At 43.2% G+C, this 15,000-nt stretch overlaps 2 protein-coding genes across 2 annotated transcripts in view; both read left to right on the top strand.

The window, feature by feature from the left end:
• Positions 1–15,000, top strand: part of LOC134438062 (macrophage mannose receptor 1-like) — a 74,936-nt gene that overhangs the window by 20,799 nt on the left and 39,137 nt on the right. The window lies entirely within an intron of this gene.
• Positions 13,429–14,226, top strand: LOC134437959 (metallothionein-like). The gene is made up of 3 exons (XM_063187535.1): positions 13,429–13,556; positions 13,673–13,738; positions 13,955–14,226. The coding sequence occupies exons 1-3, from the start codon at positions 13,532–13,534 to the stop codon at positions 14,044–14,046; spliced, it is 183 nt and encodes a 60-aa protein (XP_063043605.1). The 5' UTR covers positions 13,429–13,531; the 3' UTR covers positions 14,047–14,226.

Here is a 15,000-nt window from a genome sequence, read left to right on the forward strand (position 1 = left end):
GCCAGTCACGCCAAGTATGAATTCATACTTGTCGTGAGTGGCGCTAGTCTCCTTCATACTTCACTCACGACGATGGCGCGCGCCGTCACGTGACCTAAAATTTCGACACGCCCCCCGTCGTAAGCTCAAAATTCGGCGCGTGTCGCAACGTCGTGCACACGAGGATTTTTCTAACTTGTCGTGCGCCACCAGCGACCATGCAGGTAGGCAGACAAAGCAGGAGTTGCGAAGAGAGGCTACAACTACTGTAGGCTACTACAGAATGGATCCTGCATCATTTTGAGGATAATAAAATGTCATAGAGAGTTATTTTATCTTCTCTCTTAAATGTTGTTCAGTGAAACAATTGTTTACTTTGTTCAGAAGCACGTTGTGTTCGGCGATCTATTTATAAATTCTGCCGCCAGAACAATGCTCTCACATGGTCTTGGAATGATCTGGCAATGTAGGCTACAACAAAAAAATATAGCCTATGTTTCAATGTGGTAAGTCACAAGTCAGACGTTCAGTAGCCCTACAGCAGCCGTGTTTGGCTTTCTATTTTATACATCAGTAGAACTCACGCTGCGAGTTGCGAAAAATACTGCCGTTTCTCTCATGAACAGCAGAGGGCACTTCCGACAATGCGAGCAAGGCGCTTTTGAAGTATGAATAGTCTGTCGCAAGTGATGACGTCATTAATGGTTCTCGCGCCACTCGCGACAAAGTGCGCACGTGAAGTATGCAGAGCCCTTTACTCTGTTTATGTCTAGCAGAGGCCCTGACTGTACATTCCCAGCTCGTGTGGCTGCTGTCAAACAAGGATGGACGCCATAAACTTTGCCAATCGTCACCATGCACAGTTTGATTTTGTGGTTTAGTTTTAGAATGAAGATTGGAACCAACATTGTGACAGTCCTAAAACACACACGCACAAAATATTACCAAAGTACACAAAACAAAGCTTTGATCTTGTGTACTTCCATTAGGTTACAGTACTAACACACTGACTGTAGCCTATCAAGTGAAAGTGAAAGCTCACCCAGGAAACTCCCATTGTCATTGTGACACAGCACTCAGAAGTGCACACGACACTCCAGAGCATACTGCACTCATTAGAGATCTGGACTTGAGATTTGAGTAAGAAATTTGATGACTTCATATTTGAAATCAGAAAATGCTCTTACAAAGAAAGAAATAAAGCCCATTGGGAAACTCCAACTCCCATTGTCATTGTGACACAGCACTCCACAGCACACAAGTGAACACTGCACACTGCACACAACGAAATTGCATTTATGCCTCACCCGTGCAAGGGGGCAGCCCTCAGTGGCGCCCCATGGGGAGCAGTGCGGTGGGACGGTACCATGCTCAGGGTACCTCAGTCATGGAGGAGGATGGGGGAGAGCACTGGTTGATTACTCCCCCCACCAACCTGGCGGGTCGGGAGTCGAACCGGCAACCTTTGGGATGCAAGTCTGACGCCCTAACTGCTCACCCATGACTGCCCATGACTGCCCTTACTTATGACTTACTCTGACTTACACACTATTGACTTGAGATTTGACTTGGACATGACAGCATTGGCTTGTCCTGTATGAGGGAATACCAAAGGTGAGCGAGAAGATTGCTGTAAGGAGAATGAGACTTGCAGCACATTGCCAAAAGCAAACTGGTGCTGTGGGAACCATCACGTGGTTGCCGGTTAAGAGTACGTCCCACACTATGTGGACATACTCAAGAAAGACACGGGAGCCCAGAGTACCACCGAACGGAAAAGATGTATGGAGAATTGGGATGACTGGAAGCAACAATGGAAGGCTCGTCTGAGGACGACCTAGAGAAAGCTTGCAATGATTTGCCATGTTAGGTCTCAATATTTTGCACCGCCTTGGGGCTCCTTTGATTATTTGGGCACAAGTTACATTATACATTTGGATAACACATGTATCCGAAGCAACTTACTGTCATTTACAGGGTATTGGTTACAGTCCTTAAAGCAGTATAGGGTTAGATGCTTTGCTCAAGGGCACATCAGCCATGGATTTCATTAGGGAGGAGAAGGGTGGGATTTGAACAGGCAACCCTCTGATCTAAAGGCCATCTCCTTAACCATTATGCAACAGCTTATTATTACATTACAAGTTATAAAAGATTTTTAAGTGCTATGCGTGTACTGTTGTTATTTCTTGTGCTGACACTAGATAATTGAAATTACATTAACAGATGCTATAGTCCAAAATAACTGCCCAACGAGAACATACACAGCAGTGTAGAGAGATTATGAGTTTGTAATGGGATAGGATGAGCCTTTATTGTCTCTTCTAGAGAGAAATTTGGTTTGGTTTGTGATTGCACATTCTACTTGCACTAACTCAAAACACACACACACACACACACACACACACACACACACACACACACACACACACACACTGATACAAACACACACATACTGATAGCCCCCCCCTACACTGCATCGTGATTGCTCATTCTACTTGCACTAACATAAAAAAACACACACACACACACTACACTGACTCAAAAGCGCGCGCGCACACGCGCGCACACACACACACACACACACACACACACACACACACACACACACACACACTACACTGACTCAAAAGCACACACACACACACACACACACACACACACTGAACTAACTCAAAAGCACACACACATGCACACACACACACATGTTGCCGCTGCTTCATGCCTGTTATGCCATAGCTGCTGCAGATCTATGCTTTGCCAGGCGGTGAAAATTGGCATTGGCGCATGGGTATGGACAAAGATGTTAGCCTGGTATGGCCCTAGCCAGGTTTTTACCAGACCACATTAATTACTTCTTAAATCATTTTGGTCTGGATTCTTGATGCCCTGGAGCGCTTGGGTGGGAGTAGCGAGCTCAGCTCTGGTCTAACTTGTTCAGTAGACCTGGTTAACCTGGTTCAGGTCAAATCTATTGACCACATTCCACTCTTTGAGAGGTGTAGGGGCTGGTGTTACCAGTACATCATCATACCTGGATTCCAAAGATTTAAATACCATCCAGGCAAGAGCAGTCACTACACTACACTTGACTTGTTTTAGGATGACAAAGTTTGCTATTCTGAGGTATTTTGGTATTTATCTGCTCATATGGCCAAGACTAGTTAAAATCCAGAAGATTGCTGAACAATATTAACATTAAGTCTTCCAGTGCTTGAACAATGGACGCTACACGCACTAAATGGCTGCCATGTTGACAATGAAACGGAGGAAACGTGGCGTTCAGTTCAGTAGAAAAGTTTGGTCAACAGTGTCCTAATTCTGTAATGTTGTTCTGTAAACTAATGTTGCTGAGACCCCCACCTTTTCTTGCCAAACCAAGTATTGTATGTGTGATGGTTGACCTTTGGGGTGAAGGAAATGTAAATACAAGCATGAGACGCTGTGCAATGCAAACAGTAGCCAACCGATATTTTGGCGAGCTAATGCTATGCTCAACCGTCACCTCCAGTGAGGGCACAGTGCGTGCTCAAACTTTTCCACGACACTATGCATTAAAGACCTCACTAACGGTCAGTGCACTGACACAAGTGCGTGGATTGAGACACAGGTGGTCCACATTGGTAGAATGCAGCATTCCTGGAAAATCAGCTGCCGTCTTTGATTTTCCTATGACCAACCACAGACCTGTACAGAGACTGAGCTTTCCCCCCTGTAAACTATGAATCAAGTGAAAAGGGAGTTTTTCCTCACCCCTGTTGCCACCAGGGGCCACATCTGAGCGCCCAAATTCATTGTGACTATCTATCACTTATGCTGGACCCAGCCACTGTGGACCTTATGCCTCTTAGAATCATGGGCCCAACCTATGTGGACCTTGTGCCTCTACAATCTCTATCTATGTCTTCTTCTTTTGTCTTCTTGCTATTGTCTCTTGTTTCTGTGTGCATCCCAATATGTGACCTTGCCTCCTCCACTTGTGCTTGTCTCCTCGTCCCGCCTCCTGGCCCCTCCTCCGTGGAGAAAACGATAAAGTTTCCCAGCTGTCAGTCTCGCCACAACAACTTCTGAGGGACTGTTTTTCATTCAAGTATTGGCAGAGGACGCGCTCAACTTCTTGGAAAACCGAAAAGCTTTTGGGTGCGAGATAAAAAGCGTCAACTTAAGGAAGAAGAAATCCGCACTCACAAACTGCGTCTCATTATTTATTTATATTACCACCATGTCCAAAAAGCAAACGCGTTTCGGCTAACAAGCCTTCATCAGTGCGTGGTACTCAGAACAAAGAAAGGGGTGCATCTTATCAAAGGGGAGGTGAGAGGTCACAAGCTGCAGGTGGATCACATGATAGTGGGTGGCACCCAAGGGTGCAAAAACACAGTATAGCCTATAGGCCGGAACAAAAATACACAGTCTATATCTTTAAAACAAAAGGAACAATGAAGAATGGAAAAAGGAAAAGAAAAACAAGGCTGGAATTACAGGATGTCTAAAAAAAAAATCTAAATGTTATGAAGGCAGCTACATGTACGTACCATCGCTGGCCATAGCCAACATTAAGATTAATAAATGCAATGACATAATCAGTAATCAAAACATATTTACTGAGAAATTGTATTCATGAAGGAAACAGCAGCCTTCACTCATACCTACCCCTTTCAAGATAAATAAATAAATAATGGGCTAAACCCCATCAGTGCGCAATATACCCAACCCCCATGACGCTCGTTTTCCCATCAGAGCCCAGTGAACCTACAAAAGAAAAGAAAGTACAATACATTATAAGAAACTAGTTAAAGTTAGTTCTTCATTAAGCCCATTAGGTTGGACTGTTTGGAGCGTAAATATCCAATAGGCCTCTCTTTGGAGCAGGTGGCGCTCCCTGTCACCTCGTTTAAGAGGCTTGACTAACTCGATGCCCTGAAATCTCAGTGTACACACATCGTGGCCACATTCATTAAAGTGTCTTGCCACAGGAGACTTAATGTCATGATTACGTATGTTGCTTTTGTGTTCGTTTATTCGTATTCTTAGTTCACGTTTAGTTTTCCCAACGTAGCCAAATCCGCACGGACATTTCAACAAATAGACCACAAAAGTGGTGCGGCATGTTATTCTCCCCCTCACAGAGAATGACCTGCCGGTACGCGGGTGTAGAAAGGCATTGCCCTTAATCATTGCATTGCAGTTTACGCAGTTTCTGCAGGGGTAGTTACCCGGGTCAAGATTAGTAAGCCAGTTAGTAGGTGGGGTGAAACTATCAGCCCTTACCAAAGAATCTCGCACATTTGGAAATCTTTTAAAAGCAAAAAGAGGAGGATCTTGGAAGGAGTGGCCAATCTGCGAGTCGCTAGACAGTATGTGCCAATGCCTTTTCACAGTTGCCTTCACGTCAGAGGAAAGAGGAGAAAGGTTGAAGACAAAACAATGCGGTTATCAGACTTGACATCTTTTTTCCTCAAGCAACGATTCCGTTCCATGTTACGTGCCCTGTCTAAACATGAGTCCAGTTTTTCACGGTCGTAACCTTTTGACAAAAAACGTTCATAAATAATTTTGGCTTGGCTCTCAAAATCGTCAGCAGTACTGCAAATTCTCCTCATACCGCAGGAATTGACTATAGGGGAGAGATTTCTTCTTGAGGGAGGGTGATAGCTTTTAGAATGTAAAAATGTTATTTCTATCAGTAGGTTTTCGAAAAACCGACGTCTGGAGAACGCGGACCTGTGGACTTAGAAACATTCACATCAAGGAAAGAAATAGATGACTTGTCATACTCCAAAGTGAAATGTATCGAATCCAGCCTAGAATTCAGAAAGTCATGGAAAATTGTGAATTTGTTCTTCAGTGCCTTTAAACACAAAGAATATGTCATCAATAAAGCAAGCAAAAATAGCATTTAAGACATTGAAAGAAAGATTTTTTAGAAGAATAAACAAAGTCCTCCTCAAATTTGCCCAGGAACAGGTTTGCGTAATTTGGGGCAAATGGGGGAACCCATGGCGGTCCCCTTCACCTGATGGTAAAAACTGTTCTCGTATTTGAAGTAGTTTTAATGTTGAGCACAATGTGTGCAAGATCCCAAAAGAATGACAACGGGGGTTCATCCACATCCCGTGATTTGAGATAATGATCTAACGCGGATAAGCCAAGGTAGTGTGTGATGTTTGTGTAGAGGCTGGTAATGTCCATAGTGCACAGGAAGTCATCATTGGAAACATGGACATTCATAAGTTTGCTTAAAAAGTCAGATGTGTCCTCTTAGGGTAAGAGGGCAAGGACCAGACGATGGGTTTAATATACCAGTCCACATATTGTGAAATGCCCTCGGTGAGAGATTGACAACCAGCTACAATAGGGCGTCCGGGAACAGTGATGTCACATTTTTTATGTATCTTGGGCAAGGTGTAAAAGACAGGTCGGACAGGGTGTTGCTGAAGTAAAAATTCATGTTTGTTTTTTGTGATGTAGTTCTCAGTCCTGCCAGTGCTCAGTGTGCGTTTTTATTGGAGTTAAAAAAACGGCCAGTTGGATCACACATGAGCGGCGCGTAAAACTCCTTGTCTCCCAATTGTCGTAGGATTTCATTGCGGTATGCCTCTTTATCTTGTAATACTATTCCTCCGCCTTTATCTGCATTTTTAATCACAATCGTGTCATCTTCAGATAAAGTTCGTAGAGCAGCCCGCTCGGAATGTGAGAGATTTGGGTAAAAATGTTGGGGCTTCTCTAATTGTTTAGAGACATCCTGATCAACCAGACGGCAAAAGGTTTGGACTGAGGGGTTAAGAACATGGGGCATGAAAGTACCTTTGGGTCGAAAATGGCTCTTAGGCGTAGTTTATCCTGGGGGGGGCAGTCGGTTCTCTAGATGGGGCAGGGGGGGGCGGATTTGTTGTGAAAAAAGCTCTCAATTTCACAGATCTGAAGAATTTGAAAAGTTCAATTTTTGTCATGAAAGGGTCTGTGTGCTTAGATGGAACAAAAGAGAGGCCCTTTGAGAGAACAGCAGTCTCCTCCGCACTAAGAGCTCTGCTGGATAGGTTTATCACATTTGATACCTCCGTGTCTGCCACCGTCTCCCTGCGTAACCGGTGTTTCTTGCCACCCCTTCGTGTCGGTCTCCTCTTGTAGTGTTCTGGCCCGAGGTCCGTGTCTCCCCTCCTGGTGTAAAAAATTGCGTGCGGTACCTGCTGACGTAGTTTCACTTGCAGATTCATCAGTTGAGAGGCCACTGGAGTAGGAGTCGACCGTACGACGCCCGCTGCGCCCATCTGCGCGCAGGTGCCGGGGTTGAAGAGCCAACTGTAGACTCGATCGTTTTTTGTAGTCCATGGTGTCACGGCGATACTTCCGCAATTTGGTTTCCAATTATTTCTTTCCTGTATGTATCCAAAAGTGAAAGTGCAGCGCTCATCTATCTCCTTTAGTTTTATTAGCATCAAAAGTGTCCTGCAATCTCTTTTTGAACCTCGGTAATTTCAGCTCGTGCTTTGGAAGATTTCTGCATTCGTGTGCTCAATGACCAAAAGCATCAGGTCCAATGAACATTTATTAGTGATCTCACACCATTTCTTGCAGAAGGCCTCATCCTCACGTCCTATGGTGGGTTCTTTGTCGATCCTGAGTCCTCTTGGAATGCGCTTGTTTCTGAAGTAGTGCGATAGAGTTGATCCATGCAATTCATTCCGTACTTCTGTCTTTTTCGCCTTTTCAAGTCGCTCGAATAGGGATCCAAAGGCATCGGTAAAAAGGCTCTGATTCGGTGGGAAAAGAATCCTTTCAGAGTCGGGCGTCAGAAAAAAAAATAGGGTGGAAGCCCTTGCTTCAGTTAGTTTATCTATATCTGTGTAGGACATGGTGGTATGGTATGAAGGAGCGGCGTCAAAAAAGTGGACTTCAAGTATTGGCAGAGGACGCGCTCAACTTCTTGGAAAACCGAAAAGCTTTTGGGTGCGAGATAAAAAGCGTCAACTTAAGGAAGAAGAAATCCGCACTCACAAACTGCGTCTCATTATTTATTTATATTACCACCATGTCCAAAAAGCAAACGCGTTTCGGCTAACAAGCCTTCATCAGTGCGTGGTACTCAGAACAAAGAAAGGGGTGCATCTTATCAAAGGGGAGGTGAGAGGTCACAAGGATGCAGGTGGATCACATGATAGTGGGTGGCAACCCAAGGTGCAAAACCACAGTATAGCCTATAGGCCAGGAACAAAATACACCGTCTATATCATTTAAAACAAAAGAACAATAAAGAATGGAAAAAAAGAAAAGAAAAAACAAGGCTGGAATTGTAGGATGTCTAAAAAAACAAAATGTTATGAAGGCAGCAGCAAGTACCATCGCTGGCCATAGCAAACATTAAGACTAATACATATAATGACATAACCAGTAACCAAAACATATTTACTAAGAAATTGTATTTATGAAGGAAACAGCAGCCTTCACTCATACCTACCCCTTTCATCCCCATAGATAAATAAATAAATAATGGGCTAAACCCCATCAGTGCGCAATATACCCAACCCCCATGAACGCCCGTTTTCCCATCAGAGCCCCAGTGAACCTACAAAAGAAAAGAAAGTACAATACATTATAAGAAACTAGTTAGCGTTAGTTCTTCATTAAGCCCATTAGTTTGGACTGTTTGGAGCGTAAATATCCAATAGGCCTCTCTTTGGAGCAGGAGGCGCTCCCTGTCACCACCCTCGTTTAAGAGGCTTGACTAACTCGATGCCCTGGGAATCTCAGTGTACACACATCGTGGCCCACATTCATTAAAGTGTCTTGCCACGGGAGACTTAATGTCATGATTACGTATGTTGCTTTTGTGTTCGTTTATTCGTTAATTCTTAGTTCACGTTTAGTTTTCCCAACGTAGCCAAATCCGCATGGACATTTCAACAACTAGACCACAAAAGTGGTGCGGCATGTTATTCTCCCCCTCACAGAGAATGACCTGCCTGTACGCGGGTGTAGAAAGGCATTGCCCTTAATCATTGCATTGCAGTTTACGCAGTTTCTGCAGGGGTAGTTACCCGGGTCAAGATTAGTAAGCCAGTTAGTAGGTGGGGTGAAACTATCAGCCCTTACCAAAGAATCTCGCACATTTGGAAATCTTTTAAAAGCAAAAAGAGGAGGATCTTGGAAGGAGTGGCCAATCTGCGAGTCGCTAGACAGTATGTGCCAATGCCTTTTCACAGTTTGCCTTCACGTCAGAGGAAAGAGGAGAAAGGTTGAAGACAAAACAATGCGGTTATCAGACTGACATCTTTTTTCTCAAGCAACGATTCCCGTTCCATGTTACGTGCCCTGTCTAAACATGAGTCCAGATTTTTCACGGTCGTAACCTTTTGACAAAAAGAAACGTTCATAAATAATTTTGGCTTGGCTCTCAAAATCGTCAGCAGTGCTGCAAATTCTCCTCATACGCAGGAATTGACTATAGAGGAGAGATTTCTTCATTGAGGGAGGGTGATGGCTTTTAGAATGTAAAAATGGATTTCTATCAGTAGGTTTTCGAAAAACCGACGTCTGCAGAACCGGACCTGTGGACCTAGAAACATTCCCATCAAGGAAAGAAATAGATGACTTGTTATACTCCAAAGTGAAATGTATCGAATCCAGCCTAGAATTCAGAAAGTCATGGAAATTGTGAATTTGTTCTTCAGTGCCTTTAAACACAAAGAATATGTCATCAATAAAGCAAGCAAAAATAGCATTTAAGACATTGAAAGAAAGATTTTTTAGAAGAATAAACAAAGTCCTCCTCAAATTTGCCCAGGAACAGGTTTTGCGTAATTTGGGGCAAATGGGAACCCATGGCGGTCCCCTTCACCTGATGGTAAAAAACTGTTCTCGTATTTGAAGTAGTTCATGTTGAAGCCAATGTGTGCAAGATCCCAAAAGAATGACAACGGGGGTTCATCCACATCCCGTGATTTGAGATAATGATCTAACGCGGATAAGCCAAGGTAGTGTGTGATGTTTGTGTAGAGGCTGGTAATGTCCATAGTGCACAGGAAGTCATCATTGGAAACATGGACATTCATAAGTTTGCTTAAAAAGTCAGTTTCCTCCATAAATACAATTTCTTAGTAAAAAATGTTTTGCTTACTGGTTATGTCATTACATTTATTAGTCTTAATATTGGCTATGGCCAGCGATGGTAGGCCTACATGCTGCTGCCTTCATAACTTTTTGGGTTTTTTTTAGACATCCTACAATTCCAGCCTTGTTTTTCTTTTTCTTTTTTCCATTCTTTATTGTTCCTTTTGATATAGACGTTGTATTTTTGTTGCTGCCTATAGACTACACTGTGTTTTTGCACCCTTGGGTGCCACCCACCATCATGTGATCCACCTGCAACTTGTGACCTCTCACCTCCCCTTTGATAAGATGCACCCCTTTCTTTGTTCTGAGTACCACGCACTGATGAAGGCTTGTTAGCCGAAACGCGTTTGCTTTTTGGACATGGTGGTAATATAAATAAATAATGAGACGCAGTTTGTGAGTGCGGATTTCTTCTTCCTTACTGTTTTTCATTCACCATCCCAATTGCAAATGAGAAAAAGACTTTACAATTGAGCTTTTGCAAGATATTGAAATATAATGCTGTTGTCAGTGATGTCATCATGACGAGAAGCAAGTGGAGGAGGCAAGTGGAGGAGGCAAGGTCCCATATTAAGATGCACTCTCTGTCTCTCCTTTCTACTTCTCTTTTTAACTCCACCTTTAACATAGATGTTTTTCCCATTTGTTAAGCACTCTGAGCTGCATGCCTTGTATGATATAGTGCTATACAAATACAGTTAGTTATTATATTGTTTACTATACAGGTCTGTGTGGCCAACATCCTGTTATTCAAAGAGTGGATTCTAATGAACATGTTGTGCCAAATGTCATGTTTGCATCATTAAGTGAACTATCGTAGGCCTCATTTATGAGGGAAAAGGGTGGCCATCTTTTTTTTTTTTAAACGGCAGCCATTATGGATTTTTTTTTTTTCATGGCCAACACAAAATTTTGAAAGAGTGGATTCTATTGAACATTTGTTCCAAATTATATGCTTGCATCATTAAGCTAACTATTCTTAGCCTTATTACAAGAGGAGAGGTGAAGTGAACTATTCTTGGCCTTATTTACAAGTAGAGAGGGTGGCAATCTTGAAAAATGGCCGCCATCTTGGAATTTTGTGTGGCCAACGCCCTGTGCTGAAAGAGTGCATTTTAAAGAACAGGTGTGCCAATATCCATGCTTGCACACCAAAGTGAGCTATTTTTGCCCTTATCTTCTCTGCTAATATGCACTGACACGGTTTGAAAAACAATGGGTTGTTCACATCAACAATCTTCCATGTCTCATTGATCAGGGCCAGACTAAATATTCACATTTAATCTCACATGTAGGAGGAATCTTAGAAATTACATTTTCAGGCCCTACCGTGGCGCAAACGGCAGGGCACTCGCTTGCTATACAGCCGACCCGGGTTCGACTCCCGGCCGGGTCCTTTGCCAACCCATTCCCATCTCTCTCTGCACTCACTTCCTGTCACCTTCACTATCCTGCCAAATAAAGGCAATAAAAAGCTATATATATATATATATATATACATAAATAGATTAAAAAGAAATTACATTTGCAATACAATTAAATCATATTCAGGGGACCAAGAGAAGGTGGTCTGGTGATTGCCTACAATATAGGCCTAAAGTGCAGGGGGGAAATCCTGGTTTGTGTTCATAGTACGGGCCGGCCAAAGAGGACTTATACGGTCCTTGGAGGAATTTCAAGTTGCCCCTCGAATGAAAAAGGTTCCCCACCCCTGTCCTACGGAGTGCAGAGCTCTGCATGTACCAACGCACATCTGACATGTTTATAAGATGGGGATGCACTATATCCTGGAGCAGCAGGATGTGTTCAAGGAAAGTTCAAGCAGTCAAGATGTCCGGGGCTTGGAAAAAACACTGACAACTTGTTCAACTTCTCCGACCGTGGAAATCTAATGAAATAGGCTATATTGCGTTATTAATAATGTGCAAAATGTACAGTCCAGTATACGTGTCTAAAGAGCAAACGGAAACATCTAACAACTAACATTCTAACAACTAACATTCTAACATTCAACAAAATCTAAAAGTTCAGTGGAGTCATTTTCAAATCGTCTGAGTTTCTGTTCTCCCCTTGAACTATTACACGTGGTGTCCTCTTCTCAACTACTACGATGAGGAAATTTTGTGGAAAAATACCCCGGTCACAAGGTGAAGAACGAGTGCAAAGTGATTCATTTGAGTTTGTTTGTTCTGCTCACAGCTCGGCTCCTTCAATTAGGCTAATGCAGCAGCTTCTCCAAAGTAGAGCCGTGCGCAAAAGCGCGAAACTAGCATACTCCGTGCACATTCCAAAAGTGACAAGGGGGGTTGTCCACGTTGATTGGGGGAGAAAATAATACGTAAGGGTTAACGTTCGGCGAGAAGGTCGCTACCGTGGAATAGCAGCACGACAGAGAGAATCTTTAGACCCCGACGCGGAGCGGAGGGGTCTTGTTCTCTCTGAAGTGCTGCTATTCCACAAAGCGACCGACTCGCCGAAAGTTAACCCGCTTATTATATGGATATACTTAAATGATTCACACATGGCGGGGACATTTCTTTAGGCCTATTTAATGTTAAGATTGTTGCTGCGCAAAACAAAACAGTGCCGTTGTGAAACACCGCTAGGCAACAGCTAGGTAGCCAGGACAACAGGTGTTGTCTATCACAGCAGCTGATTAGAGTCTTGTTGAAAAGTCGCTTTAGCAGTGAAAAGTCTTGTTGCCATTGACAGCGGTCTGTTATAGACCAACCCGTCCGTTATCGAAAAATAACAGACGTGCGAACGTTGGGGAGCCCCGTTGAAATGAATGGAGCATTCGACCGATGACGTCACAACCATATAATACTAATGAATAATGTAATTTAACGCTGTGTATATAACAAAGAGAATGGCGTAGAAAAAAAGGAATCCACGGGTATCTAACCGATCTGCCTGTGCTCTGGTAAATGTGAATAGTTTATGAAAAAGGCTAGGCTTGGATACAATCAATTATGTCTGTAAGCTAGTTGGAATGTGGACTCATTCAACATTCTAAATGGCTCTGGTAATATTTTACAATGCCAAAAGATTTTGCATAACTGTAAACATCAACAGCAGTTCAAAACAACAACCCGTTTTGCTCCTATGGAGTTAAGCAATGAGCTAAATAGGGCGCATTATGCACAATTTGATACAACAGGCGATGCCAGTTACAGGCTATAATGAGGTGGAGAGGAGTTGGTGGGAGTTGGTGATGAGAGTTGATTTCCACACGGTGTGATGGTGCGTAATTGCGCAGCAGTATTCCTAAACCGTGTGCAGCTGTCAACACTTTTGCACTCGGCCTCGCGGTGTCCTCGCAGCTTTAAAAACCAGAGCGTAGCTCTTGTCAGACACACATCCCACTCGCAGAAAGACGCAAAGACTTGCTCATCTCTTGAAGCTCTTGGGAAGAGGAGACACTCGCCTGACAAGAATGGACCCCTGCGAATGCTCTAAGAGTAAGTAGACTTGGTACTCGATCTGTTTGTGAATATATTGCACGAAACTGTTTAGCTCTTCGTTGGCCATTAGATGGGGATAACTTTGTGACATTGCTGTTTTTTCCTTTTTCTAGCTGGGACTTGCAGCTGTGGAACCACATGCAAGTGTACCAACTGCCAGTGTACCTCTTGCCAGAAGAGTGAGTGTTTTTTAATTAGTTAATTTCACTCCATTTTTAACTGTACCACTTTAGAGTGGTATACCACTTTGGATTTTTAGTAGGCCTATGCATAGCAAAGAGTTGACCAACCGTAAGGGACACTGCTGTCGATATGTTCGATTCGAACGTTTCCTTTTCTGAGACTTAACCCATTTTAATGTGAGTGTCTAAAATGTTCCCCGTCTTGTCTCCCAGGCTGCTGCGACTGCTGTCCACCCGGATGCAGCAAGTGCGCATCGGGCTGCGTGTGCAAGGGCAGAGCCTGTGACGCCAGCTGCTGTCAGTGAGCCGAAGCGGCAGAAGACTAGAACTAGGCCTACCATCCTGTGAATTCCCGCGTCTCCAATGTGATCTTTGCTTGTGATGTGCTCTTGACTCCAGTTTGGTTTTTTTTATATGGTATACCTGCTACTTGTATTTTTTTAAATAGGCTACAGTATGTTTAATAAATGAGATCATAACATCAATCTGTTCTGTGTCGCGTCCATGCTTTTGGTTTAGGCCTAGATATCAAGGTGACTGAATGCACTTGGGGAAATCTGATGACTTGTTTAGAATTGGCTGTGTGAGGACGCTGGGTCTCATTAACGGCACCTGTGATTCCACAAGGGAATTTGACCTTTTTTGGCACTTGCAATTGTGTCATGGTGGGTGTTTTGTAATACATTATGAGGAATGTGAAAATGGTGTAGGCCTACGTAGGCCCTATTTCATTTGTAATAGCCTACTGTGTCTGACACATTTTGCGTAACAATTTTACATTAATTACTCCTAATTTAAGGGGTTATAGGGTTTTTTTTTCACTTGCAGATATCACTATGAAACATTACCAGTTGATTAAGCACATGGGACAGAGGAAACAAATGTAGGTCCTATTACAAGTTTTCTAGTGTGGTGCAGATAGGTTGAACAGAAGTGGATCGAGATTTTCCAATCAGAGCGGGAGAAAAAAAACACATTTTTGAGAACTGCCTTCAAAGATTTGCATGGCAAAAAATGGATTACTGTGGTAATGTGATGTTACACTGTTTTTCATTCAGGCAACCCTAGGCCCAGCAGGGGTCTTCGGGGTCAAGTTTAGATCGATAGCAAGTATGCTGCCAGAGTGCACAGAGTGATGCAGCAAGTGCTCAATAAAGTGGAACCTGTGAAGTTGAGTAAGTGTCACTTTATTACAAACAACTTTACACAGTATAATTCATTACAATAAATGAACAGTGTACATGTCCATGTCAAACCCT

The sequence above is a fragment of the Engraulis encrasicolus genome, chromosome 21, assembly GCF_034702125.1.
Source record: "Engraulis encrasicolus isolate BLACKSEA-1 chromosome 21, IST_EnEncr_1.0, whole genome shotgun sequence".
NCBI classification, from domain to species: Eukaryota; Metazoa; Chordata; class Actinopteri; order Clupeiformes; family Engraulidae; genus Engraulis; species Engraulis encrasicolus.

Bases quoted from the DNA above. Each gene is read 5' to 3' on its own strand.
- LOC134437959 (XM_063187535.1), top strand. From the start codon at position 13,532: ATGGACCCCTGCGAATGCTCTAAGA. The intron at 13,557-13,672 runs GTAAGTAGACTT...TCCTTTTTCTAG, and splicing joins CCCCTGCGAATGCTCTAAGA to CTGGGACTTGCAGCTGTGGA. The intron at 13,739-13,954 runs GTGAGTGTTTTT...CTTGTCTCCCAG, and splicing joins GTGTACCTCTTGCCAGAAGA to GCTGCTGCGACTGCTGTCCA.